Source organism: Coregonus lavaretus (genome assembly GCF_964263955.1).
Source record: "Coregonus lavaretus genome assembly, chromosome: 10".
NCBI lineage: Eukaryota > Metazoa > Chordata > Actinopteri > Salmoniformes > Salmonidae > Coregonus > Coregonus lavaretus.
Window position 1 is genome coordinate 41,463,323 of NC_139997.1, and position 26,729 is coordinate 41,490,051.

Sequence of the window (26,729 nt, forward strand, 5' to 3'; positions counted from 1 at the left end):
AGTTAGTCAATGTACCTCAAGAGCATACATCCTATTTGAAAAACACAGATGTGAAAAAAAGAATAACCTTCCGTCCAAATGGAAGTCTTTGTCCCTTTTGTTGAACTCATCTCCTAAAAACATTAAATACTGATTAGCAGGCTATAGATAAAACAACATAAGAAACACCCATTGTCTTTGCAAGATAACTTGTGGAACAATAAAACCAACAATTCATACTTATTGCATTAGTCCTTTTCCATTTTTTTTTTTTTTTCTCCATTGCAAAGGTATGGGTGTTTAAGCGAGGCTTGAGAGTCCTCCCCTCTTGTTATCCTACCCCGACTGTAATGTTGACATCACTGTTTAACACTTCATCGACTCACTACATCTAGGTTTGAAGTCCTTCAGATAATAGACAAAACCCTATCTAACTTCTACACAACTGTTCTGGTTCTCTCTTCTGTGATGTAACATTGGTTGGGGTGGAGCCATGTGACAGGGAAGTACTCTCCACTGCACGGCACAAGTAGGCTAAACGTTCATTTCCAGGTCTGAGGAAGGGGCACGGGGTCAGGGGCCAGCGGGCTGGGGAAAGATGGTGGTAATGGGGAGGAGTCGTCTTTTCTTGTTTTGCTTCATTTTTCCCTTTCTTTTCTCTCCATCTCGTTTTGTTTTTACCAGGGTGGGGACGAAGGCAGGACTTGGGACAGAAAAGACATACTCTCCATGGACCTCATGGCGATGTTGAGCGGCCCGGACATTGTCATGGACATGGGGGTGCTGATGGCCAGAGGGTGGGCGATATTCATGTGTGCCGTGGTAGGGATGTTGACCGAGGCGATGTTGACGGGCCCAGTGATGGTGACTGGGTGCTGGAGGCTGACGTTAACCGTATTGGTGGAAATGTTCATTTGCGGCGCTATGGTGACAGGGTTGTTGATGGAGTTGCCCCGGTTCATCGTGGTGGTGATGGGGGCAGAGGCTGTTACAGGTGTGGCTGAGGCAGAGTTGTGAATGTCATTACTATCTAGAGAACAGGGGATAGAGGATAGTGTTAAAGATGGTGTCCTTTCCTTCACTGCTAAACCAATCAAACAAATACATGTACACACTGATAGTTACTGGTTATTCTCCATCATTAAGCAGAGGGAGGAATGCTGTCCATACACTGCAAAAAAATATCTCCACACTCAAATGTATGCGAAATAGTCCAGAGATAATTTTTGCAGTATATGCAGTCAGCATTCCTCTCCATCTTTACTGCTACTGCCTTGACTCATCTGCAGCACACTGACTGAACTATATTAACCTTTATATTAACAACCATTTCCCATTTTAAATGCGGCAAATACATGCTCTTCTAAAACATGAATACCGAAGCAGGTAATTATGTATAGGCAAAACAGTACAAAACACTCTAGTGGTCATTCTTGCTGTACATAGTATAGTACAACAGTTTAAAAATGAGAACACAGAAATCTCCAAGACAACATTTCCAGGGATGCAATGATGATGCAATGTTTGGAAATGAAGTGACACACTGGCCTGAGTTTACCAAAGGCCTAAAGTCTTGTATTTATCCTTGCCTTTTACTTGTGTATGTGTGTGATGTGACTGTGTATTCTTGGGGGGCGGGCAGGGGGGTTGGGGTTAGGTTCACGCGATGCTACGTTGTCATTACCTTTTCGTCCCCCTGAGGAGTTCCACTGCCAGTCCCCTATTCAGAAATATAGACACACAGGGGTTATAATGGACTGTCTACATCTCTCTCAGTGCACTCTACAGGCCCCACTTCAGGTGGGCAAGGTGGGTACACACACCCTGGCTTGCTAGTCCCCAGGGGGAGGAGGGAACGGGCCATACGCTTACTGTGGTGACAAATAATATCCTATTTGTAGTGTTCTCTGTGCTGTATGGCTGCCTTGTGCTGTGGACCCTTGGGAGAAGGGTGGCAGTGCTCATTCAGGTGGCAGCTAATGCGGAGTGAATACACAACATAGCAGTGAACGTCTTTCCCTTGTTGCTTCTACTGTCTATGTGTAACTGAAAGAGGAATCTTAGAAATGTTGATTAGGTGGCCTGAGCTAGGCTATACTTTGTTATTGACTACACCTCTGAGCAGTGATCCATGTGTAATGCGTTATGATGCAGTGTTCTCCGGATGGGAAGAGATGAACAGGGTGTACACGTTCCACAGGAAAATCACAAACAAACACGTTGACTAAGGCCTGAATCACCAAAACTTAAATACAGCACTTTCACAAATGGAAATTCACAGATGAATAAACAAAACAGGAAAAACAGACACAGTAATAGCACGAAGACTGAGGAAGAAACCAGTTATTGGGCTGTACTTGACAGCCATGTTACGTATTATACACTTGTAGTATATTTAAACGGTTACGGTGCCAGTGATTTTTCTGAATTATTTACTGAGCAGTAATACAAAGTAATCTCGAGTCCATACCAACAAATATATATCAATAACACTAATGAGAAAGACTAATGGAAGAGCAATACTCTGAGAAAATTAGAAGAGGGGGGTGGGGTTATCATGCAAGCTGCACAAATCAATTGAGTGGAGAAGCTGTAAGTTTGCTGTGGTTGGATCAGATATCATTGTGCATGTTACACTTCCCTCAAACACGAGCCAATTGCTGAAAGCGCTTCAAATTTAGAACATGACAACAGATTTCTGCCACAGGCCATTCACTTGTCAACGAGAATACATGTCATCAGATTACATACCACAAGCAGAAGACCCACAAAAAAAATCACATAGCACAGCATATACATCCCTCCACTCAACAGACTAACATCCAATTCATGTTTAAAAACAGAATGGTACTCGAGGGAATTGGGGCAAAATGTAACCAGCGAAGATTACATGGTAATGCCTATCATGGACAATGTACGGTGGGACTTTCCATGTCCTGTAGCGCTACTATAACTACACAGAGAATGAAACCTGCCTAAGGATAAAGTCGGCATCAATCAATCAAATGATATTTTCACTGTCATGTGAGGTTATCCCAGACACTGGCCTCTGGCACACTGTCTTGGTATGGAGTAAAATACAATTTCTAGGAAAATGTCAGCTATGGGTTGAGGTGTGTGAACGTTCAAAGTGTGTACAAACAAATTAAGATTACTTACTTAAAAGGGTTTCAAAAGTTGTCATTTTAAACTGGTTTCTGACTTTTTAAATTAGGAATGTCAAACCTGACAAGATTTCATTTAAGTTGGGAGGGAGGCAGTGGTTGGTGAGATAGGACTGACGTACCTTTGTTACAGGAGTTAAAGTTGGTCTGGCCGTGTGTCTTTAGATGGCTGGTGATGTAGGCTGCGCTCAGCATCTTGCCGCAGATGTTGCAGGTGACCTTTCCTTCATGCCGGATCATGTGGGAGCGCAGTCTGTCTTTGGTGGCGAAGGCAGAAGTACAGGCCTGGAGAGGACAGGACAGGGTCAGAAGGCCAGAGGCACACTACTATTCATAGGGCCACCCAGCTTTGTGCTCCAGCTCGGTGCCAAGTGCAGCCTGGATGGAACATGTCCAACTTTAAAGGCTTATAGATCATCATAAATCTCTACTGGGGCCACAGGGCATACTGGAGTGTGGTGTCGTGGACAGACTGCCATTACAACGCTATGACTAATGGGCTCATTTTAAAAAGACACTAGTCTAGCATAGGAAACTAACAATTACTGTCCGAGACGGCAGAAAGGAAAGTGCAAAGTGGGAGAATTTATGCTAGCCGACAGACATGCAGCTCAAGTTGTCAATAATGAGCTGCTGACAAGTGGCCCTAATGAGGCCACACAGTACAGTTCTATCTCTCTTACCGTTACTTGGCATTTGAACGGTCTTTCTGAGGAGTGGACATGCTTCACGTGGCAGCTCAAGTGGTCTGGTCTGGAGGAGAGAAGAGAAGAAAAGTTACAATCTTGCTGTAGAATATTAATGGACACACAACACACACACTGTACTTTAGACCTTTTCCAGTGAGACTCAAATGTTCACACAGTCCACTCATCGCAGCTCCCAGAGGTACCATTAGTTAGTTCGACTGAAAACCTGGACTACAGCAGACAGGCTGGGAGCTAAATCATTTCATCACTGGTGATGGTGTGAAGAACTAACACGGGCAGCTTGGCCAGAGCAAAACAGTTTCACACTGGTAGTGGTTTTGTTACAAAGGAGAGGAGTCAATTATAATATTTTCAGGTGTGCTGTGAACCGGAATGGCTGTTCTTCTCCTCGTTTCACTGTTAACTGAGGAGGACAGCAGCTTCCAGACAGACAGAGAGAGTGCCTGCAGACTTGGCAGTGACTCAGAGTTGCGTTATTCTGCAAGCCGGCCTCTCACTTTACAATGTCCCGATAAACCTCTGCGTCACTGTGTTGGAACAAAGCCGGGTTCTGCCCTTAATTGCCCAGCTCTGAGATTATAGTTTGGACAGAGAGCATAATGTTTACATCAGTTTGAGCCACTGGAATATTCACTCACACCAAGCTTCTGCTCTTATTTGAACAACTAACAAGCTGTAAGAGCCCTTTGCTTATTGGAAGGGTTTTAAATGGTTATTTGTAATCTTGCCATTACTCATGCCAATGAATTGCACAGATTACTAGTGACGCATAGCTGGAAGTAGTGAGTGGATGTTGCCGTAAATGTTGAAAGAGGCCATCTTACAAGGCCACTGTTGGCTCTGCCTGGAAAGACAGGAATGCTCAGTCATTCCAGGTGGCTCAGACTTTAAACAAACAGGACCCTGTAAGTAGCAGCACAGAAGCAGAGTGGGAAAACTAGGTGTGAGTAAGAGGAAATCCCAGGCTGCTGCCTCCCTCCCAGGCCTGTTCTAATGGCATTCCCTGGGGAAGGGGAAGCAGTGACAAGCTGGCAGGAACCACAGCCTCCCCCCTCCCTACTCCTCTCCCTGTTCCCGCAAGAGGGAACTCTGGGACACTGAAGATGAACTGCTCTCTAAAAGCGAGACTGTTTAAACATGCTGGGGACCACAAAGGCTCTGAGTCAAGACTATTCAACACTACTATAAATCCGTGAGCCTGAGGGCAGCAGCCAATGGGACATGTAGAATGTCACATTGAACAACAGATGGTCATATACAGTGGGGGAAAAAAGTATTTAGTCAGCCACCAATTGTGCAAGTTCTCCCACTTAAAAAGATGAGAGAGGCCTGTAATTTTCATCATAGGTACACGTCAACTATGACAGACAAAATGAGAAAAAAAAATCAAGAAAATCACATTGTAGGATTTTTAATGAATTTATTTGCAAATTATGGTGGAAAATAAGTATTTGGTCAATAACAAAAGTTTCTCAATACTTTGTTATATACCCTTTGTTGGCAATGACACAGGTCAAACGTTTTCTGTAAGTCTTCACAAGGTTTTCACACACTGTTGCTGGTATTTTGGCCCATTCCTCCATGCAGATCTCCTCTAGAGCAGTGATGTTTTGGGGCTGTCGCTGGGCAACACGGACTTTCAACTCCCTCCAAAGATTTTCTATGGGGTTGAGATCTGGAGACTGGCTAGGCCACTCCAGGACCTTGAAATGCTTCTTACGAAGCCACTCCTTCGTTGCCCGGGCGGTGTGTTTGGGATCATTGTCATGCTGAAAGACCCAGCCACGTTTCATCTTCAATGCCCTTGCTGATGGAAGGAGGTTTTCACTCAAAATCTCACGATACATGGCCCCATTCATTCTTTTCTTTACACGGATCAGTCGTCCTGGTCCCTTTGCAGAAAAACAGCCCCAAAGCATGATGTTTCCACCCCCATGCTTCACAGCAGGTATGGTGTTATTTGGATGCAACTCAGCATTCTTTGTCCTCCAAACACGACAAGTTGAGTTTTTACCAAAAAGTTATATTTTGGTTTCATCTGACCATATGACATTCTCCCAATCCTCTTCTGGATCATCCAAATGCACTCTAGCAAACTTCAGACGGGCCTGGACATGTACTGGCTTAAGCAGGGGGACACGTCTGACACTGCAGGATTTGAGTCCCTGGCGGCGTAGTGTGTTACTGATGGTAGGCTTTGTTACTTTGGTCCCAGCTCTCTGCAGGTCATTCACTAGGTCCCCCCGTGTAGTTCTGGGATTTTTGCTCACCGTTCTTGTGATCATTTTGACCCCACGGAGTGAGATGTTGCGTGGAGCCCCAGATCGAGGGAGATTATCAGTGGTCTTGTATGTCTTCCATTTCCTAATAATTGCTCCCACAGTTGATTTCTTCAAACCAAGCTGCTTACCTATTGCAGATTCAGTCTTCCCAGCCTGGTGCAGGTCTACAATTTTGTTTCTGGTGTCCTTTGACAGCTCTTTGGTCTTGGCCATAGTGGAGTTTGGAGTGTGACTGTTTGAGGTTGTGGACAGGTGTCTTTTATACTGATAACAAGTTCAAACAGGTGCCATTAATACAGGTAACGAGTGGAGGACAGAGGAGCCTCTTAAAGAAGAAGTTACAGGTCTGTGAGAGCCAGAAATCTTGCTTGTTTGTAGGTGACCAAATACTTATTTTCCACCATAATTTGCAAATAAATTCATTAAAAATCCTGTCTGAAATTTGTCTGTCATAGTTGACGTGTACCTATGATGAAAATTACAGGCCTCTCTCATCTTTGTAAGTGTAAAAGGAGAACTTGCACAATTGGTGGCTGACTAAATACTTTTTTCCCCCACTGTACTCCATCTCAGTGCATCTCTATAAGTGCTCATCTAACACCATATAGAAATTGTAGACTAATCACCATGTATTAACAGGATCAAAACTGGTTGATGTTTGAGTTCAAATGAGTTTGTAATAAATAGCAAGCACTTTTATTTGAAATGTAAAACAGCTAGCCAGGGTTAGTGAAGGTGCATGGCTGGGCCTGGAGCCTACCTGGAGAAGCCTTTCCCACACACGGAGCAGACGTAGGGCTTGTGGACTCCACCGTCGTGAGAGCGCACGTGGTAGGTCATGCGGTCCTTCCTCTTGAAGCGCTGCTGGCAGATGGGGCACTGGAAGGGCTTCTCGTCCGAGTGGGACAGCTTGTGACGGTTCAGGTGGTAGACGTCTCGGAAGGCCTTGCCACACATCTCACAGCCATGGTTCTTCTTCACAGGCTTGGCAGGCTTCTTGGGCTGGCTCTGCTGGGGCACATTGATCATAGAGGCTGGAGACATGATGCTGGAGGCTGAGGACACAGAGGTGGTGGCAGTGGTGAGGATGCCTGCTATGGTGGAGATGTAGGAGGGCTGCCCGCTGTTCTCCCTGGGCAGGCTGGAGATGAAGGGCACCATGGTGGGGGCTGTCTGGGCCGTCTTCTTGGGCCGTGACACCATCTTGATGCCCGTGTGGCAGGACTCATGGCGCCGCAGGTGGTAGCTGTCACGGAAGGCCTTGTTGCAGTAGCCGCAGATGAAGGGTGTCTTGCTCTTGTGCTCCTTCTTCACCACAGGCATGGGTCCCCTGCCGCCGCCTGCCCCGCTGGCCACGTTGTCTTTTAGAAGCTCTGCTGCGCTAGCGGGGGGTTTCTGGTCCAGGGGGATGGGCATCACAGGCTTCTGGTCCACAGGCTCGTTCCCAGAGTTGAGCAGCGGCAGCAGGCTGTTCTGGGCCACCTGGTGCTGGTGGTGGAGGGCTTCATTTGCCTGCTGTAGAGACACAGAACAGCACGTTTAAACACTAGTCAACAACATACAGTGCATTCGGAAAGGATTCAGACCCCTTGACTGTCCACATTTTGTTATGTAACAGCCTTATTCTAAAATTGATTTTATTTTTTTATCAATCTACACACAATACCCCATAATGACAAAGCAAAAACAGGTTTTTAGAAATGTTTGCAAATTTATTAAAAACAAAAAACTGAAATATCACATTTACATGAGTGTTCAGACCCTTCACTCAGGACTTTGTTGAAGCACCTTTGGCAGCGATTACAGCCTCAAGTCTTCTTGGGTATGACGCTACAAGCTTGGCACGCCTGTATTTGGGGAGTTTCTCCCATTCTTCTCTGCAGCTATTTTCAGGTCTCTCCAGAGATGTTTGATCGGGTTCAAGTCCGGGCTCTGGCTGGGCCACTCAAGCACATTGAGAGACTTGTCCTGAAGCCACTCCTGCGTTGTCTTGGCTGTGTGCTTAGGGTCGTTGTCCTGTTGGAATGGGAACCGTCGCCCCAGTCTGAGGTCCTCAGCGCTCTGGAGCAGGTTTTCATCAAGGATCTCTCTGTACTTTGCTCCGTTCATTTTCCCTCGATCCTGACTAGTCTCCCAGTCTCTGCCGCTAAAAGACATCTCCACAGCATGATGCTGCCACCACTATGCTTCACCGTAGGTATGGTGCCAGGTTTCCTCCAGACGTGACGCTTGGCATTCAGGCCAAAGAGTTCAATCTTAGTTTCATCAGACCAGAGAATCTTGTTTCTCATGGTCTGAGAATCCTTTAGGTGCCTTTTGGCAAACTCCAAGTGGGCTGTCATGTGCCTTTAAATGAGGAGTGGCTTCCGTCTGGCTACTACCATAAAGGCCTGATTGGTGGAGTGCAGCAGAGATAGTTGTCCTTCTGGAAGGTTCTCCCATCTCCACAGAGGAACTCTGGAGCTCTGTCAGAGTGACCATCAGGTTCTTGGTCACTTCCCTGACCAAGGCCCTTCTCCCCCGAGTACGCAGTTTGGCCGGGCGGCCACCTCTAGGAAGAGTCTTGGTGGTTCCAAACTTCTTCCATTTAAGAATAATGGAGGTCACTGTGTTCTTGGGGACCTTCAATGCTGCAGAAATGTTTTGGTACTCTTCCCCAGATCTGTGCCTCGACAATCTTTTCTCAGAGCTCTACGGACAATTCCTTCGACCTCATGGCTTGGTTTTTGCTCTGACATGCACTGTCAACTGTGGGACCTTATATAGACAGGTGTGTGCCTTTCCAAATTATGTCCAATCAATTGAATTTACCACAGGTGGCCTCCAATCAAGTTGTAGAAACATCTCATGGATGATCAATGGAAACAGGATGCACCTGAGCTCAATTTCGAGTCTCATAGCAAAGGGTCTGAATACTTATGTAAATAAGGCAATTCTGTTTTTTATTTTATTTGCTAACATTTCTAAAAACCTGTTTTCGCTTTGTCATTAAGGGGTATTGTGTGTAGATTAATTTAATACATTTTAGAATAAGGCTGTAACGTATCAAAATGTGGAAAAAGGGAAGGGGTCTGAATACATTCCGAATGCACTGTAGGTGAACAACACTGGTCAACTCTCATACAAGACAATATTACACCACCTGACTGTCTTTGTAGCAGGTGGACTTCCTGTTGGAACCGACAGGGTAGAACTATAGGTTGAGACTACCATGAGCCTGCCTCACTCTGCCTGCTACAGGTTAGTTATAAGAGACAGAGCACTGAAAGGTCAGGTTTTGTTTGTGTTACTCAACACAGCCAAATTCACCTCACATCCTTGTAGCTCTGCCTTTCTCCTTTATGTAACCCGGCACTTTTTGTAGATTAGCCTACGTCTTCACATTCCTCCTTTATATAACCACTCTTGCAGTGAGAAAATAGTTTGGGAGGAAATTAATTTAGCATTAGTCTCTCTTTGTGTTGTTTTACTGGCTCACACGGCCTACTGGGAATAGCCTAATCTGGGAGCCATTCACATGCAACAACTAGGCCTATTGGGAACAGCTTAATCTCACTGCCATTCACAGGCCACATCTTAAAATGCTCCAGTGCTGCTAGGAAGGCTTTGCTTTGGTGACTTGTCCGCCTCAAGCATGAAACACACCAAGAATCTCACTGCCAATAGACTGCCGATAGGTACTTATCACAGTGGGAGGCCGTTCCTTCTCTGGATAGGACAAAAGCGATACCTGCTGCGTGCCGACACGGTAGCGACGAACCTACTGATTCTACTTATAGAATCGCAATGCTCGTCAGTGCACCTCCGTACATCCACAGATGAGCCAGTCACACTTCATATGCAATGTAGGCTATGGGATGGTAGCTAGCTAAGTACACAACACCAAATACTTCCTCCAAGCTAGCTAACCACTGTAGCTAGCTAGTATTGACATTATACAGTGAGGGAAAAAAGTATTTGATCCCCTGCTGATTTTGTACGTTTGCCCACTGACAAAGAAATGATCAGTCTATAATTTTAATGGTAGGTTTATTTGAACAGTGAGAGACAGAATAACAACAACAAAAAATCCAGAAAAACGCATGTCAAAAATGTTATAAATTGATTAGCATTTTATTGAGGGAAATAAGTATTTGACCCCCTATCAATCAGAAAGATTTCTGGCTCCCAGGTGTCTTTTATACAGGTAACGAGCTGAGATTAGGAGCACACTCTTAAAGGAAATGCTCCTAATCTCAGCTTGTTACCTGTATAAAAGACACCTTTCCACAGAAGCAATCAATCAATCAGATTCCAAACTCTCCACCATGGCCAAGACCAAAGAGCTCTCCAAGGATGTCAGGGACAAGATTGTAGACCTACACATGGCTGGAATGGGCTACAAGACCATCGCCAAGCAGCTTTGTGAGAAGGTGACAACAGTTGGTGCGATTATTTGCAAATGGAAGAAACACAAAATAACTGTCAATCTCCCTCAGCCTGGGGCTCCATGCAAGATCTCACCTTGTGGAGTTGCAATGATCATGAGAACGGTGAGGAATCAGCCCAGAACTACACGGGAGGATCTTGTTAATGATCTCAAGGCAGCTGGTACCATAGTCACCAAGAAAACAATTGGTAACACACTACGCCGTGAAGGACTGAAATCCTGCAGTGCACGCAGGGTCCCCCTGCTCAAGAAAGCACATATACAGGCCCGTCTGAAGTTTGCCAATGAACATCTGAATGATTCAGAGGAGAACTGGGTGAAAGTGTTGTGGTCAGATGAGACCAAAATCGAGCTCTTTGGCATCAACTCAACTCGCCGTGTTTGGAGGAGGAGGAATGCTGCCTATGACCCCAAGAACACCATCCCCACCGTCAAACATGGAGGTGGAAACATTATGCTTGGGGTGTTTTTCTGCTAAGGGGACAGGACAACTTCACCGCATCAAAGGGACGATGGATGGGGCCATGTACCGTCAAATCTTGGGTGAGTACCTCCTTCCCTCAGCCAGGGCATTGAAAATGGGTCGTGAATGGGTATTCCAGCATGACAATGACCCAAAACGCACGGCCAAGGCAACAAAGGAGTGGCTCAAGAAGAAGCACATTAATGTCCTGGAGTGGCCTAGCCAGTCTCCAGACCTTAATCCCATAGAAAATCTGTGGAGGGAGCTGAAGGTTTGAATTGCCAAACGTCAGCCTCGAAACCTTAATGACTTGGAGAAGATCTGCAAAGAGGACTGGAACAAAATCCCTCCTGAGATGTGTGCAAACCTGGTGGCCAACTACAAGAAACGTCTGACCTCTGATTGCCAAAAAGGGTTTTGCCACCAAGTACTAAGTCATGTTTTGCAGAGGGGTCAAATACTTATTTCCCTCATTAAAATGCAAATCAATTGCGTTTTTCTAGATTTTTTTGTTGTTATTCTGTCTCTCACTGTTCAAATAAACCTACCATTAAAAGTATAGACTGATCATGTCTTTGTCAGTGGGCAAACGTACAAAATCAGCAGGGGATCAAATACTTTTTTCCCTCACTGTAATTAAATCACAATGGATTAGCTAGTTTCCATGAAGCAGCTGCCTGTGTTAGCTGCCGAGATAGCTAGCTAGCTAAGGACACTGCACTGTTGTGCTAGCTAGCGAATATGCTAACATTAGCTAGCTAGCTAAACCATTGTCTATGGGCTGGCACTGTCAGTATGGGATTATGTAGAGTGAATTAAATAGTTTATTCTTCTTCATTTTGCTAGGTAGTTATCTAGCTGTGGCCATCTGGCTAGTATCAACAAGGGCTTTCTACAAAATAGCAACATTAGCGCAGATAGCTTGGAATCTAGACCATAAGCAATGCGCACGGCTATGCATTGCCAACGCTACTGCCACCTTCTGGTTTGGAGTATTTTAAACAAGGCTGACAACTTCCAAGGTTTTTGCGGTGTGAACACAAAAGAGATTGACTGCCAACACTCTGTTCAGATGTGATAAGTACTGTAGGCAGGCAAACGTTTGACAATCCTACCGTTGTGTCTGAGCTTTTAGCCTTGGGCCTAGTAGTTACATGTGTTTACACAACACATGGAGATTTAACACTGGCTCTGTGCGGTGCCCTTTCTGAAGTGATTTCACAGCTCTTCTGCTGAATTGACGATGCAAAGAGTTGGAGAGTGAAAGTGTGGCTGGCTGCCGGTGTGATTGCGAGGCAAAAGCCACTGCGTCTGAAGCCACACCGAAATAGACAGTGAGTCATTCTGGGCGCATGCGTGGCAGAGTAGACCACAGGGGCCAGAACAGAGCAGTCTGAAAGTATATCAGCGGGGGCTCTAGTCAGCACTTCCTCCCCTCTGCTGAATGACTAATGACATGCAAGAGAGACAGCCGAACAACACAACAAAGACAACCGGAGGAAATGTACTGGAAGATCTGAAAACATTCAATCAGAAACATTCAGCCAGATAATCATCACAACAACCCTTTAGTCTAAAACCACACTGACTGGGAAGATCATTTGCTAAAGCCCTTCACTGCAAGTAGATGCTATGCTCTATTGACTTCCAAGTCCCATATAAAGAATAATCTTTGTACCGAGCCACAGTTTTGACGTTTGGGGCATCCATTTGACAAATCACGCAAAAAAAGCAGGGTCAGTGACTGTGGGTGTTTTACAGGGACAAAAATAGGCCCTGGCTCTGTCATTAGTGAGGAGGCACACAAACAGCCTGCTGCTGCTGAGGAATCTAAATTTGCTATATGAAAAATGATCCCCCGCCATGATGGTGCTCATTCGTCATGTGTGCAAAAGTAGGCAGGCTGGGAAGAATCCAGCTCAGTGCCTCCAGCAGCAGCCTGGGCATGAGCTCAGCTAAACCAAACCAGACAAGGTGCTCCCCTGGTTAGCTAGTAGCACAACATTACAATGGACTTCATTCCAAATGTGTCCGTTAAACATGAAAAATATATATAGAATTAACAGAAATGTGTTTGTTAGACACAGTCCACCCACTATCTTCCTCAGTGGTGTGACTGCGTGGGCTCTGGGGCTGTGCAGGTCAAGCCACAAGCCCCGTCTCCATAGCCACACATCAGGAAACAGAGGAGAGCCACCAGGTACGAGCGAGAGCCACAGGATGCCTCCCTGTCTAACCACAGTGGTGAATCTCTGCCATATTACATCAAATACACTAAGGGAAACCTACCATCCGCATAGAGAACCACATCCAGCCACCACCCAAAGCAGCCCAATTAAAGAGGAGCTGGCAGAGAGGGGAGAGGCCTTAATGTGCTGCTGCTAAATCACTCAGTTTCAGTGAAAATAGTACATAGTTGTGCTGCACAGCAGGCAGAGCAGAGGTCCCCCGCTGTGGGAGAAGGTTAGTGACGTCAAAGCGGGAAGCTACCCGACTGACATTAATAAATAATCACACGCAGTGCTGGAATACGTTGTCTGCCTGTCTCCTCCTTGGCTTCAGCGCAGACTAAACAGCCCTCTAGATCAGGGCTTTGCACTACACTTTAGGAGAGCACAGACACACCAGACGGGGATGTTTTTAGGAAAAGGATGTGACTGGGGATCCTCCGACTGACGGCACTGTGTGTGCTTACAGACCCACAATGTCATGGAAAACAACTAATCATGTTTATCATAATTTAACACGTTTATCTAGCTAAATATACTAGGTTATTATGAGAAATATGACCCTCTGGTGATCTATCATTAAATTATGCAGAATGTAGGTCAATGTATTGTCGTCTTGTGTAGTTCTAAAAGTCATGTGACGGTAGCCAGTGTGACGTCTGCAGAGCTGATAGGCCTGGCTGGGTGGATTTAATATCCAGCTCTAGAACATAAATAGGCAGAATGGCACTAGAGCTGCTGTGCACAAAGAGAGCCAAGCATGCCTGTTAGGGGTCATTATTGCTGTTCAATGGAGCTTCTTAAATTGGGCGGGGGGGACCCCACAAATAGTGACCGTTACATTTAGTAGGTCTGGGAATTGCCAGGGACCTCACGATACCATATTATCACAATACTTAGGTGCCGATACAATTATGTATTGCGATTCTCGCGACTGCGATTCGATACTGACATTTTATTGCAATTTGAGGTTCCAAACATATTGCTCACTATATGTCTGCTTCAGAGAGACAAGAGAAAGCATGAGAATACGAGTTTTGATCAGTCAAGGAAATAAGTGCTGAAAACATGTTGGCTCACTATTTAAAAAGAAGAGAGAATAAGCTATAGGATGAAAAATACGGTCTTTCTGGTGCTAACTTGTTGATTTTATTTTTTTACACAAAACAATAATTGGGAGTCAAATATCAATATAATATCGTCCCAAAATAATTGTGCGATTTGTAACTGTATCGATCCCCCCCATCACTAACATGTAGGCTAGCCTAACACTTGATTGTCATTCATCAGCTTCAGAGCCCAGCTTGGGGGCTACTCAAATATATTGACATCCGAGAGAAAAAACTTTATCCAGTAAAAACTGCTGCCAGGTCCTACAAAAATGTGCATTCATATTGGTCAGGTCACACTGACCGTTTCCATCTGAGACCAAAGGCAGGCATAATAGAGTAGGATGGAGAGGCAAAGTCTTCTCATCTGGGTCTTTTTGGTGTGGACACTTTATTGAGTTAATAGAAACATGGCCATTTCATCAAATGAAAAATAACAACTGGAGACAAACAAACACACACATCCTCACAGTGACCAACTGAAATGAAAAGGGGGACGCTGCAATTAAGACAACTGCGTTCTCTTCCGCAAGCACGAAAGGGCAAGGTCAAATACCTGACCCTTCCCTTTCACGTTCAGCCATCCATCCATCCACCCACCAGGAACAGACGAGGGGGGGGGGGGGTTGGAGGAGGGGGGGACAGAGGAGAAAATAAAAATAAATCCCACATTCTCCTCCTTATTTCATCTGCCCTATTGTGGAAGACAAATCTGGCCAGTGATGCACTCTGTGCTCAACAAGAGGTCTTTGTAAGCGCATCGTCGCTGATTTGGCTCCTCTATTCATGGGACAGGGTCTGCATTTCTCCACACACACACACACACGACTCAGCCCAGATGAGTCGCTGCGCTCTCAGACCCAGGGGGACCTGGGAACTCAGGGAGAACGCCACCGCGCCCACCTGCCCGCATTGTCTGCGCACCTGCTCACGCTCGCTACCTTCCAGGATTAGTCATCAATATCATAATTTTCTAGCCCTCTCTCGGTCTGTCTGAACAGGACCTGCTGGTCCAGAGAGGAGGAGGGGGGGGATGTACACTGCAGACAGCAGCAGACACAGCCACTGCTGCTGCAGACAACCTGGCCCCAAGAAAGACGTTCAGGACCTGCAGCGCATTCACGCTGCTCTTACCATTTTGATACAAATGTGCTCTGAAGGCTGGGGTCACTCCAACGCAAATAACATCAAAATGGAAGGCAGGGAGAATAAGCAATTCTGAAAAGACACTAACAACACTACTGATCTGTAACTGGCTTAGACTTTATTATCTAGAAAACAGTGATTCATTTAACGGTTTATTTACTTTTCGCTGTAAGAACAATTACATGTGAAATAGGAAATAACATTTTGACAGTCTTTGTAGCATGGTTGTTCATTTCCTACCCAGCTTTTAGAAAAGTAAACAATTTGTAGCCATCTGAAGAACATTGATGAACAACCTTAATTTGAGTGCAAATGTATTGCTTTGCCACTGTTCTCAATGTCAGATTAGCTAACAAGTCTGTCCTGAAAACAGAAATTAACATTGTTATTTTTGGAACATTACATCCCTGCCTGGGGTTTTTCCCAGTAGGCTATCTAAATGTGGAAGAATCACTGCTCAGGCAGTTCCATCATTCTACTGTGGGATAAGCTATAGGCCTAACTGGAGGTATTTCACAGCTCTGGTACTTGCAGGACGTAGGTGTAGCAAAAAAAATGCTCCTAGATGTAGGCTAAACTAGATTAAATGAATACTTGTGGTAGCCTATTCAATCATACTCCAGGGACAGATTGAGTCATATAGGAGAGGTCGTTGTGGCCATTATCTGCTGCCAACATCCTTGGGATCAATGAGTGAGTGAGGGCTCCAGAGGGGAGAGGCGTTTAGCGTGAGTCATACAGACGCAGAAGCCAGCGTCACATAGCCTTTCTGTCAGGAACAAGGCATCCAGTGACAGACGCACCTCTTATTTTGCACTGTTGCAGATGAGTAATGAAGGATTATGTGTACTTTAGCTCTCTCAGAGAGCACAATAGCCTTTGTCAAGCACCACTTTTCTCATAAAAGGGGAATCAAAATGAAAGTATTTTTTTCCTTCTGCTCTTGAGTAGTGACAGGTGGTTGATCCCTCTGGCCCTGAGCTGCTACCGTTTGATTAAACGGTCGTTCATAGTCTGATGATGGGCTAAAAGAAATCCACACTGAGACAACACAAAAAAAAGAGTGCTCCTCCATAGGGGTGAAATAATCTGGTAGGATCAACGAATCAACAAGACAACTGAGGTAGTAATAATAACGTTAGGCTAAGTAGCCAGTATTTTGGTTTCCTGCACTGTCCGCAAGATGAGGGGAAAAAATCACATGACACAATGATTCACGGCACTAGCAGTTGCATGGGAGAAATCAGCAAGAGGGCTGCATTAACATCAACTTTCACCCCATGTGTCACTACCTAACACCTACTGATCAATGAGGGACTGTTCACAATAGCATCATACAACACCATACCACCCTCAGCAAAATCGCTGCACTGTGCGCAGTTTTTGGTGACTGACTGCCACTTAGCCTCGACTTGCCCCCTGCACACAGGCTCTGGGCCCACTCCAATTAGCCGCAACAGCTGCACATTTCCAATACTTTGGGAATAGAACACAGTTAGCTGTACCTGGGACAATTACAGCAATCACTTCAAAGCAGAAAGCAGGGCTAAAAGGGCTTGCCGGGTAGAGCAAGAATTTGAGTCATTCAAACAATCTGAGCTCCAATTCAAAAGAGAAAGATAATCTATTTTTCAAGATGGAGCCATGTACCACTTGAGGGAGGGGGTGAAATCAGGCTGCTCCGATTTCACCTCCTGCAGACTGGCTGCAGGGCCAACGGATACAGTTAAACTGATCCAGTCCTGCTGGGGGTCTAGGCATAATTTTACGAGTGTGATCAACTCCAAGGAACGTTTATAATATAATAATGTATAAAACATGTGTGATACTAATATTATGACAAGGAGGACAATTTATATTCCCAATTAAACACAACCATCATTACTTGAATTGCAACATTGTAGGCCCAGCTCTGAGTAGGCCTAATGGATTGAATAGTTTTGTGGTTGTGGATCTTGACACAAAAAGGACTAGCTATGATGATAATTTATTCCAACGGTCCCCAAGGATCCAAATCAGACAATATACAAGAAACCAGCTAATGGATAAAATCTGAGATGCATGAGGTTACCTTGGCCTTAATTTGTTGAAAAACAAACAATCATTCCACCACAACTGTAGGCTAGACCTTTGTTTATCTGCTTGCAAAAACAATTTAAAGTTATTAAAGTAAACAAGGAACAATATTTGATAATGCCCGGCCCAATAGGCTAGCAGAAATGTGTCCAATTTTATCAACCAAATCTGATTCGTTGGTGCAGTGATGCTGTAATGCAAAACTGTAAAGAAACTTAGCTTGAATGCGGGCCAAAGACAAAAATAGTAACGTTAACTTAGCTATAACCAGCTGGCCATGTTGCATAATATAATGGTTAGCTAGCTAAAACGGAGATAGTTATATGGATTGAAATCTCCATTTCGCACACTGAAATAAATCACTGCTTTTATTTCGTGTGCATATTTTATTCCTTCTTTACCCGCAGTCACATAATAGCTAGTAGGGCTAACTTAGCTACCTAGCTGGCTATTTTGAATCATTGAGGAGGGAAGGAAAAAGTTCAACGCTGACTTGCGAAAAAGCAACGAAGTAAATGTCAATTATGAAAGTATTTATCATTTTCTAGTGATCTGTGGAACAATTATTTTAGGAGACTATAAACAATGGCTAGCCAATTAGCTAAAGTAAAGTCCCACCATCAGACAGAAAAAAACGGATCAACGGTTCGGGGCAAAGAAAAAAACAAGACTGGCTGGCTCGTAACTGTGGCGTCCTTGGAGCCTGCGAATGATCGATATATGAATCATGTTTGCTGGCTTTGATCTAACAAGCTAACTTAGATAACATAAACAAAGCTTTACGTTATTTAGATAATCACACAAACTCATTTTATGTCCCCCCCCCCCCCCCCACCACCATCATCATCATCATCATCATAGAAATACAAAAAAATACGAAAAAGAGAGAAGAGAACAGATTTTTCCAAACGTCATGCCCAACCTCTCAGCTGGAAGCCTGGATTGATGTACCATTGTTTTGCTTGGATACCTTTACTTAAAAGTATACCTTTGAAAAACGTCAGACCGTGAATGTCTTTAGTTTCCTACAGTTATTCCATCAATTATCTTACTTTTCGGGTATCAAAGTTCACTTACCTGAAATAGAAACGTACTCCAGCTCGGTTCCATTGCAACACCAAAAAAAAATCTGCAGGAAACCTACAAGAAACCTACAACAAAGCAGCCAAACATGGCAGCTGCTACAACTTCCTGTAACCCTTGGACTGTTCCACTTCGAAAGCATTTTAGGGCGGCATTAATGGAGTTTTCAAATGAAAGTATACAACTTATTTTCAGCACAACAAGGGTTTAAAATATAATTAACTTATATAAACTAAATATCCAACTTATATTAAGTATAATGTGAAACTCGGTGATAATATTGCTGGTGTAGGCTACTAAATTTATCGAACACCCCTATGTCTGTGTTTCCCTGATTCTGCAGGGGGCATTCAATAAACGGCAGAGGTAATCAATTGCTCCGCATATGGCATCATGTTGGAATAGTGGGGAGCTGTTCTTCATACATTTGGACTGATCGTTGAGGAACATTTTGACCTTGCAATCGCATTACCTCACACATAATAAAAGCACCATGGTAATAATTTTTGCTCAAACTCGTAATCTCCGTGGAAGTACTACTATAGATAGCCCCAAGGTTCGCCAAAGTACGTCGTCTGTTCTAGTACAATACGTAACGGAAGAACTACGCCATCTAGGGTTCTCGGCGCTAGAAGTACACGTTTATCTAGGCTATTTAAAGCATTTCGTTTCCTAATCAGGACAATCTTGTTCTCGTTTGTTTGCAGATAGCCTACCGTTTACAACATAGTCTGTATAGGCACTTAAATATTTTGTCTTGCCCATTCACCCTCTGAATGTCACGCATACAATCCATGTCTCCAAGTTTAACAATCCTTCATTAACCTGTCTCCTCCCCTTCACCTACACTGAAGTTATATATACAGTGCCTCAGGAAAGTATTCAGACCACTTGACTTTTTCCACATTTTGTTAGGTTACAGCCTTATTCTAAAATTGATTAAATTGTTTATTCCCCTCATAAATCTACACACAATACCCCATAATGACAAAGCAAAAACAGGTTTTTAGACATTTTAGCAAATGTATTAAAAATAAAAAATGGAAATATTACATTTACATAAGTATTCAGACCCTTTACTCAGTACTTTAGCAGCGATTCAAGTCCAGGCTCTGGCTGACGCTACAAGCTTGGCACACCTGTATTTGGGGTGTTTCTCCCATTCTTCTCTGCAAATCCTCTCAAGCTCTGTCAGGTTGGATGGGGAGCGTTTCTGCACAGCTATTTTCAGGTCTCTCCAGAGATGTTAGATCGGGTTCAAGTCCAGTCTCTCTGGGCCACTCAAGGACATTCAGAGACTTGTCCTGAAGCCACTCCTGCGTTGTCTTGGCTGTGTGCTTACGATCGTTGTCCTGTTGGAAGATGAACATTCGCCCCAGTCTGAGGTCCTGAGCGCTCTGGAGCAGGATTTCATCAAGGACCTCTCTGCACTTTGCTCCGTTCATCTTTGCCTCGATCATGACTAGTCTCCCAGTCCGTGCTGCTGAAAAACATCCCCACAGCATGATACTGCCACCACCATGCTTCACCATAGGGATGGTGCCAGGTTTCCTCCAGACGTGACGCTTGGCATTCAGGCCAAAGAGTTCGATTTTGGTTTAATCAGACCAGATAATCTTTTTTTTTTTTTTGGGGGGGGGTGGGGGGGTGGATCAGCTTAATATTGTAGATAGATTGTATCTTCTATCAATGTAATTGTCTGCATCACTTCCAATCCCCCATGTTTTATATATACTCCCCTTTATTACTTTTCAACACAGACCAGAGAATCTTGTTTCTCACAGTCTGAGAGTCTTTAGGTGCCTTTTGGCAAACTCCAAGCGGGCTGTCATGTGCCTTTTACTGAGGAGTGGCTTCTGTCTGGCCACTCTACCATAAAGGCCTGATGGGTGGAGTGCTGCAGAGATGGTTGTCCTTCTGGAAGGTTCTCACATCTCCACAGAGGAACTCTGGAGCTCTGTCAGAGTGACCATCGGGTTCTTGTTCACCTCCCTGACTAAGGCCCTTCTCCCCCGATTGCTCAGTTTGACCGGGCGGCCAGCTGTATGAAGGATCTTGGTGGTTCCAAACTTCTTCCATTTAAGAATGATGGAGGCCACTATGTTCTTTGGGACATTCAATACTGCAGAAAGTTTTTTGGTACCCTTCCCCAGATCTGTGCCTCGACACAATCCTGTCTCGGAGCTCTAAGGACAATTCCTTCAACCTCATGGGTTGGTTTTTGCTCTGACATGCACTGTCAACTGTGGGACCTTATATAGACAAGTGTGTGCCTTTCCAAATCATGTCCAATCAATTGAATATACCACAGATGGATTAAGGCAGTTCATACAATTTTAAAAACATTACAATACATTCACAGATTTCACAACACACTGTGTGCCCCCAGGCCCCTACTCCACCACTACCACATATCTACAGTACAAAAATCCATGTGTACGTGTGTGTATAGTGCATATGTTATCGTGTGTATGCATGTGTCTGCGCCTATGTTTGTGTTGCTTCACAGTCCCCTCTGTTCCATAAGGTGTTTTTTAATCTGTTTTTTAAATCTAATTTTACTACTTGCATCAGTTACTTGATGTGGAACAGAGTTCCATGTAGTCATGGTTCTATGTAGTACTGTGCGCCTCCCATAGTCTGTTCTGGACTTGGGGACTGTGAAGAGACCTCTGGTGGCATGTCTTGTGGGGTATGCATGGGTGACCGAGCTGTGCGCCAGTAGCTCAAACAGACAGCTCGGTGCACCCAATATGTCAACACCTCTCATAAACACAAGTAGTGATGAAGTCAATCTCTCCTCCACTTTGAGCCAGGAGATATCGACAAGCATTGATTATGCAAGAATGGGCTGCCATCAGTCAGGATGTGGACCAGAAGTTAATTGACAGCATGCCAGGGCGGATTGCAGAGGTCTTGAAAAAGAAGGGTCAACACTGCAAATATTGACTCTTTGCATAAACTAAATGTAATTGTCAATAAAAGCCTTTGACACTCATGGAATACTTGTAATTATACTTCAATATACCATAGTAACATCTGACAAAAATATCTCATAACACCGAAGCAGCGAACTTTGTGAAGACCAATACTTGTGTAATTCTCAACACTTTTGACCACGACTGTATATATGCACAGTAGCTGTATGTCGTTTATATTCTATATGTGCAATAAATGGAAATGTAACCCAACAAAATATCTATATGTCTGGAAAGCCAATTCTATGTGGAAGCATCATTAACTGTTCTCAACCTGTGCCAATTGTGGGAATCACCATCAGCCTACACACTCAAATGGAGAATGTTTGTAATGAATAATTTGAGGGTTAGAAGTGTTAAAGGCATACTGTTGTAATAGGAGTTGGGTTGGAGTGTTTGTAAGGTGTTTTAGAATGGATGGAAGTTTAGATGGCAATTGATAGGAAAACATAATATGGTGATTTCACTTTCCTAAATCATGTATAGTATACAAAAAAGTCCTATGCTTCAATACATATCTAAATGAAATAGAGAAACACACATTGCCAATGTCTTTTGCAAGGGATTGTACACCTATTGTTTTGACCTTGTGTCCTGAGTGTTCCTAACTGATAACTAATGATCTACACTAAATTAGGCCTAACCAAGCCTAAATACTAACAGGATGAAAAATGAGAACTTTTGTAGATTTGGCTGTTTGTTTTTACTTAGAGGATTACTGATAACTCAGCTGCTATAAGGTTTCAGGGCATTGGGATAAATGAATATGTAAAAACAACAAGGACTGACTCAACAAGTGGATCTGTGGATAACTATACATCCAATAGTAGGCCTACTAGTACTGCTACCTGGAGTTGTCATTGTAAATTTAGCTGGTTATGTTGAAATAAAGAGATTGTTATGAAGATGCTTTAGAATTGTATTATTCCAAAGGATGACCATTACTTTATTCTACTGCAATTATCCAGCAAATTGTGTTTTTGCTTTATTGGTTAATTTGGGATGGATTATTGCATTTATGATAGATGAGGTAAACATTATACTGTTACAGTATTACATCAAATGTTTAAGTAAATAGAAGTAGGTATGGGTGTATTAACAATCTCACATGATTGATTTTTATCCCATTTCTTCAGCTCTACCTTTTAAAAGCAGGCAGATATCCATTTACAAATCAGTATTGTTGACATTATTTCCAGCACGTTCTTTGAACTCTGTGCTTGACTGTGAACGGCTGTTTAGAAAAGGTGCCCCCCATTGTACATTTAAGTCTTTGTCCCACTGTACATTGAAAGCCTTTGTTCGCATACAGTACAATGAGTGTTTCAGATGGAGTTAGGGAATATGTCTGGTCAGCCCATTCTCTCCTCATCCAGCTCAATAGACTCCATAACGTCCAGCAACCAGCTCCCACATCAAATATAGTTATGCAGATTGCTTGCTTTGGCATTTTTCCAGATTTGGATAGGAAAGAAACACATTTTCCTAAGGTAAGTTCCTCCAGAAATCATTTATTAGGATTGCTCTATCTGTATGTGCTGTGTGGACATTTTCAGCTGTTTTTGCATTTGGACAATGACAGTCTGCAGTCAGTGTTTTCCTTTTCACCATGGACTGTTGTTGAATAGGTTGAGTGGAGGGGTAGGCTAAATTTACAAAGTGTACATTTATACAATTAGTGCGGTATTATTATTAGTTCATGATGTAGTTTGTTCATGTAGTTTGTTTATTTGTAAATAAATGCTGTGTGCACATAAAGACACTAATCTGTATCAAAGGGAATGTACAAAAAGCCTATATGAAAAGGCAATACATCTAAGTATTTTGAGGCCCCACTTATGGATGTTGGATGTCATACTGTATTATGTGTTGATCTGTTTTATGGCTTCATAGTTCTGTTGACTTAGCATGTGCCCCTCCCGCAATTGACACTACATTTTCATTTTCAGTAGTGAGACTAACATGTATTGATGGCTCACTTATTAAAAGAGCTTGATAAAGTACAAGGAAATAAGCCAGTGTTGCAGATGAGCAGGCTCCATCGATGTCTCACTCCTTCAAAAGATTCATGATGTAGCACTAATATAGATTTGTCTGTGGGACATAATGTTGTTGTAGTGCGGCAGGTTCAACACACCATAAGCATGCTGCTGTTTATTTTTCATCGGTGTTCCCCCAGGTTAAGAAATGGGAGACTGGTCCATTCTTGGCCGCTTCCTAACGGAGGTGCAGAACCACTCCACAGTGATCGGCAAGATCTGGCTGACCATGCTGCTTATCTTCCGCATCCTGCTGGTGACCCTGGTAGGGGATGCGGTGTACAGCGATGAGCAGTCCAAGTTCACCTGCAACACCCTGCAGCCTGGTTGCAACAACGTCTGCTATGACACCTTCGCCCCTGTCTCACACCTGCGTTTCTGGGTCTTCCAGATCGTGCTCGTCTCCACACCGTCCATCTTCTACATTGTCTACGTGTTGCACAAGATCGCCAAGGATGAGAAGTTAGAGATTGAGAAGATCCAGGTGGTCGCCAAGCGCCCTCCTGCACGTGAAAGGTTCAAACATGAAGGGGTGGAGGGTGGGGAAGCTGTGGAGGCCAGCAGCCCCTCCTTCAACCCCCGCTATGAGGAGGAGTGGGGCGCCCGGGAGGGGGAGTGTGTGGAGCAAAGCCTGCTGGAGGAGGACTTGAGGGAGGTGGGGAAGGACCCCACCGAGCTGTCCAGCCAGGTACTACTGACCTACATCATCCACGTGGTGCTGCGCTCCATCATGGAGATAGCCTTCCTAGTGGGCCAGTACTACCTGTTTGGCTTTGAAGTGCCTCACCTGTTCCGCTGTGAGACCTACCCCTGTCCCAACCGGACTGACTGCTTCGTGTCTCGTGCCACGGAGAAGACCATCTTCCTCAACTTCATGTTCAGCATCAGCCTGGGCTGCTTCATCCTGAACATTGTGGAACTGCACTACCTGGGCTGGGTCTATATTTTCCGTGTGCTGTGCTCGGCCTGCTCCACATGCTGCAAGCCAGAGAGGGACCCTGTGGAACGTGTGGACCTGTATCACAACCACAACCCTCTGCTGCTGCAGCTCAAACACTCCCTACGAGGCAGGGTGGTCCTGCAGACCCCCCCTCCCATGTCCCAGCAGAAGAGCAGTGGCATGTTGCCCACCCACACCCCTGCCATCTCCTTCGAGACAGACTCCACAGTAGAGTGCACCTCCAAGAGGAGCCCAGATGAGAAAGAACGCACTAAGGCCAAACTGGCCAACATGGCCAAAACAGGCAGAGGCAAGAAGTCCTGGCTGTGAACTGTCAACCTATCCTTTCTGTTAAATATTATTATTTTGCTTCCTCCTCTGATTGCATTTATTCATCTGACAATTGATACCATTTGTTTACAGTAAGACAGAGTGCAAAAGCAACAGTCATTTGAGTCTTTTGCAGTTAATCTTAAGAAATTCCCATAGCACACAAAGAAGGAGAACCCATAATATGCAAAAGCATACAGACTCTATGTGCTCCCTAACCAAATCTCGCTTAGGGTCACCAAAAGGCTAGGGCCGGCCCTGTACACATAGAAATGTGAGCACATAGAGTCTGTATGCTTTTGCATACTATGGGTTGTCCTCCTTCGTGTGCTATGGGAATTTCTTAACTACAGAAGACTCAAAGGACTGTTGGTTTTGCACTTTGTGTAATCAACCCTCTTGACGGTGGAGAGAAAAATTTATGTTTTAAAGTTAAAGTTAATTTCCTGCAATTCTACACATTTTGCCTTAGGGAGTAAAGAAAATGTTACAGTTTTAAAGCAAGCTTTCTGCAATTCTAAACATTTTGTCAAGACTTGCCATGTTAATGACATCTGAGTGAGAGTGTCAATGGGGGCCCCATGGAGGTCACAGCCCCTGGGCCGGTCGGTATTTGGCCATGAAGTTTAGATAACTGGCTAGAATAACTTACCAATCAAAAAATTGTTAGCTGACATGGCTAGTTGAGTGACTGTCAGGGACTGATATAAAAATAGAAACTCCAGGTCCACAGCCACATTTCAAAATTGCACCTTGTGTATTCTACTATTCTATCAAAAAATTAATAAATGCAACCACCTTGGTAACTATTCATATAACATCTGTAATGTAACCAATGATATGGTTTCAAAAGGAAACAACACTTGCCTGTATTTCAACACATACAGTGCATTTGGAATGTATTCAGACCCCTTGACCTTTTCCACATTTTGTTACGTTACAGCCTTATTCTAAAATTGATTTTTCTTCATCAATCTACACACAATACCCCATACATTTACATAAGTATTCAGACCCTTTACTCAGTACTTTGTTGAAGCACCTTTGGCAGCGATTACAGCCTCGAGTCTTCTTGGGTATGACACTACAATCTTGGTCACCTGTATTTGGGGAGTTTCTCCAATTCTTCTCTCCAGATCCTCTCAAGCTCTGTCAGGTTGGATGGGGAGCGTCGCTGCACAGCTATTTTAAGGTCTCTCCAGAGATGTTAGATCGGGTTCAATTCTGGGCTCTGGCTGGGCCACTCAAGCACATTCAGAGACTTGTCCCAAAGCCACTCCTGCGTTGTCTTGGCTGTGTGCTTAGAGTCGTTGTCCTGTTGGAAGGTGAACCTTCGCCCCAGTCCGAGGTCCTGAGGGCTCTGTAGCAGGTTTTCATCAAGGATCTGTTTGTGCTTTGCTCCGTTCATCTTTCCCTCGATCTTGACTAGTCTCCCAGTCCCTGCCGCTGAAAAACATCCCCACAGCATGATGCTGCCACCCCCATGCTTCACCATAGGGATGGTGCCAGGTTTCCTCCAGACGTGACGCTTGGCATTCAGGCCAAAGAGTTCAATCTTGGTTTCATCAGACCAGATAATCTTGTTTCTCATGGTCTGAGAGTCCTTTAGGTGCCTTTTGGCAAACTCCAAGCGGGCTATCATGTGCTTTTTACTGAGGAGTGGCTTCCGTCTGGCCACTCTACCATAAAGGCCTGATTGGTAGAGTGCTGCAGAGATGGTTGTCCTTCTGGAAGTTTCTCCCATCTCCACAGAGGACTCCACAGAACTCTGGA

The 26,729-nt window shown here is 44.3% G+C and overlaps 2 protein-coding genes across 3 annotated transcripts; one reads left to right on the plus strand and one right to left on the minus strand.

The window, feature by feature from the left end:
- Positions 1-256: 256 nt before the first annotated feature.
- Positions 257-18,749, minus strand: LOC311136558 (vascular endothelial zinc finger 1-like). Of its 2 annotated transcripts, XM_084170740.1 has the most exons (6): positions 18,664-18,744; positions 6,896-7,650; positions 3,827-3,896; positions 3,266-3,428; positions 1,664-1,699; positions 257-1,009 (listed from the first exon to the last, which is right to left on the minus strand). In XM_084170740.1, the coding sequence occupies exons 1-6, from the start codon at positions 18,694-18,696 to the stop codon at positions 657-659; spliced, it is 1,410 nt and encodes a 469-aa protein (XP_084026866.1). In that variant the 5' UTR covers positions 18,697-18,744; the 3' UTR covers positions 257-656. The 2 variants fall into 2 exon arrangements, with proteins under 2 accessions (XP_084026866.1, XP_084026867.1); XM_084170741.1 differs by lacking the exon at positions 1,664-1,699 and having other exon boundaries at positions 18,664-18,749.
- Positions 18,750-23,834: 5,085 nt separating this feature from the next.
- Positions 23,835-24,956, plus strand: LOC311135564 (gap junction delta-2 protein-like; the record flags this gene model as incomplete). Its single annotated transcript, XM_084169575.1, has 1 exon — positions 23,835-24,956. The coding sequence occupies one exon, from the start codon at positions 23,835-23,837 to the stop codon at positions 24,954-24,956; it is 1,122 nt and encodes a 373-aa protein (XP_084025701.1).
- Between the last annotated feature and the right edge of the window lie 1,773 nt (positions 24,957-26,729).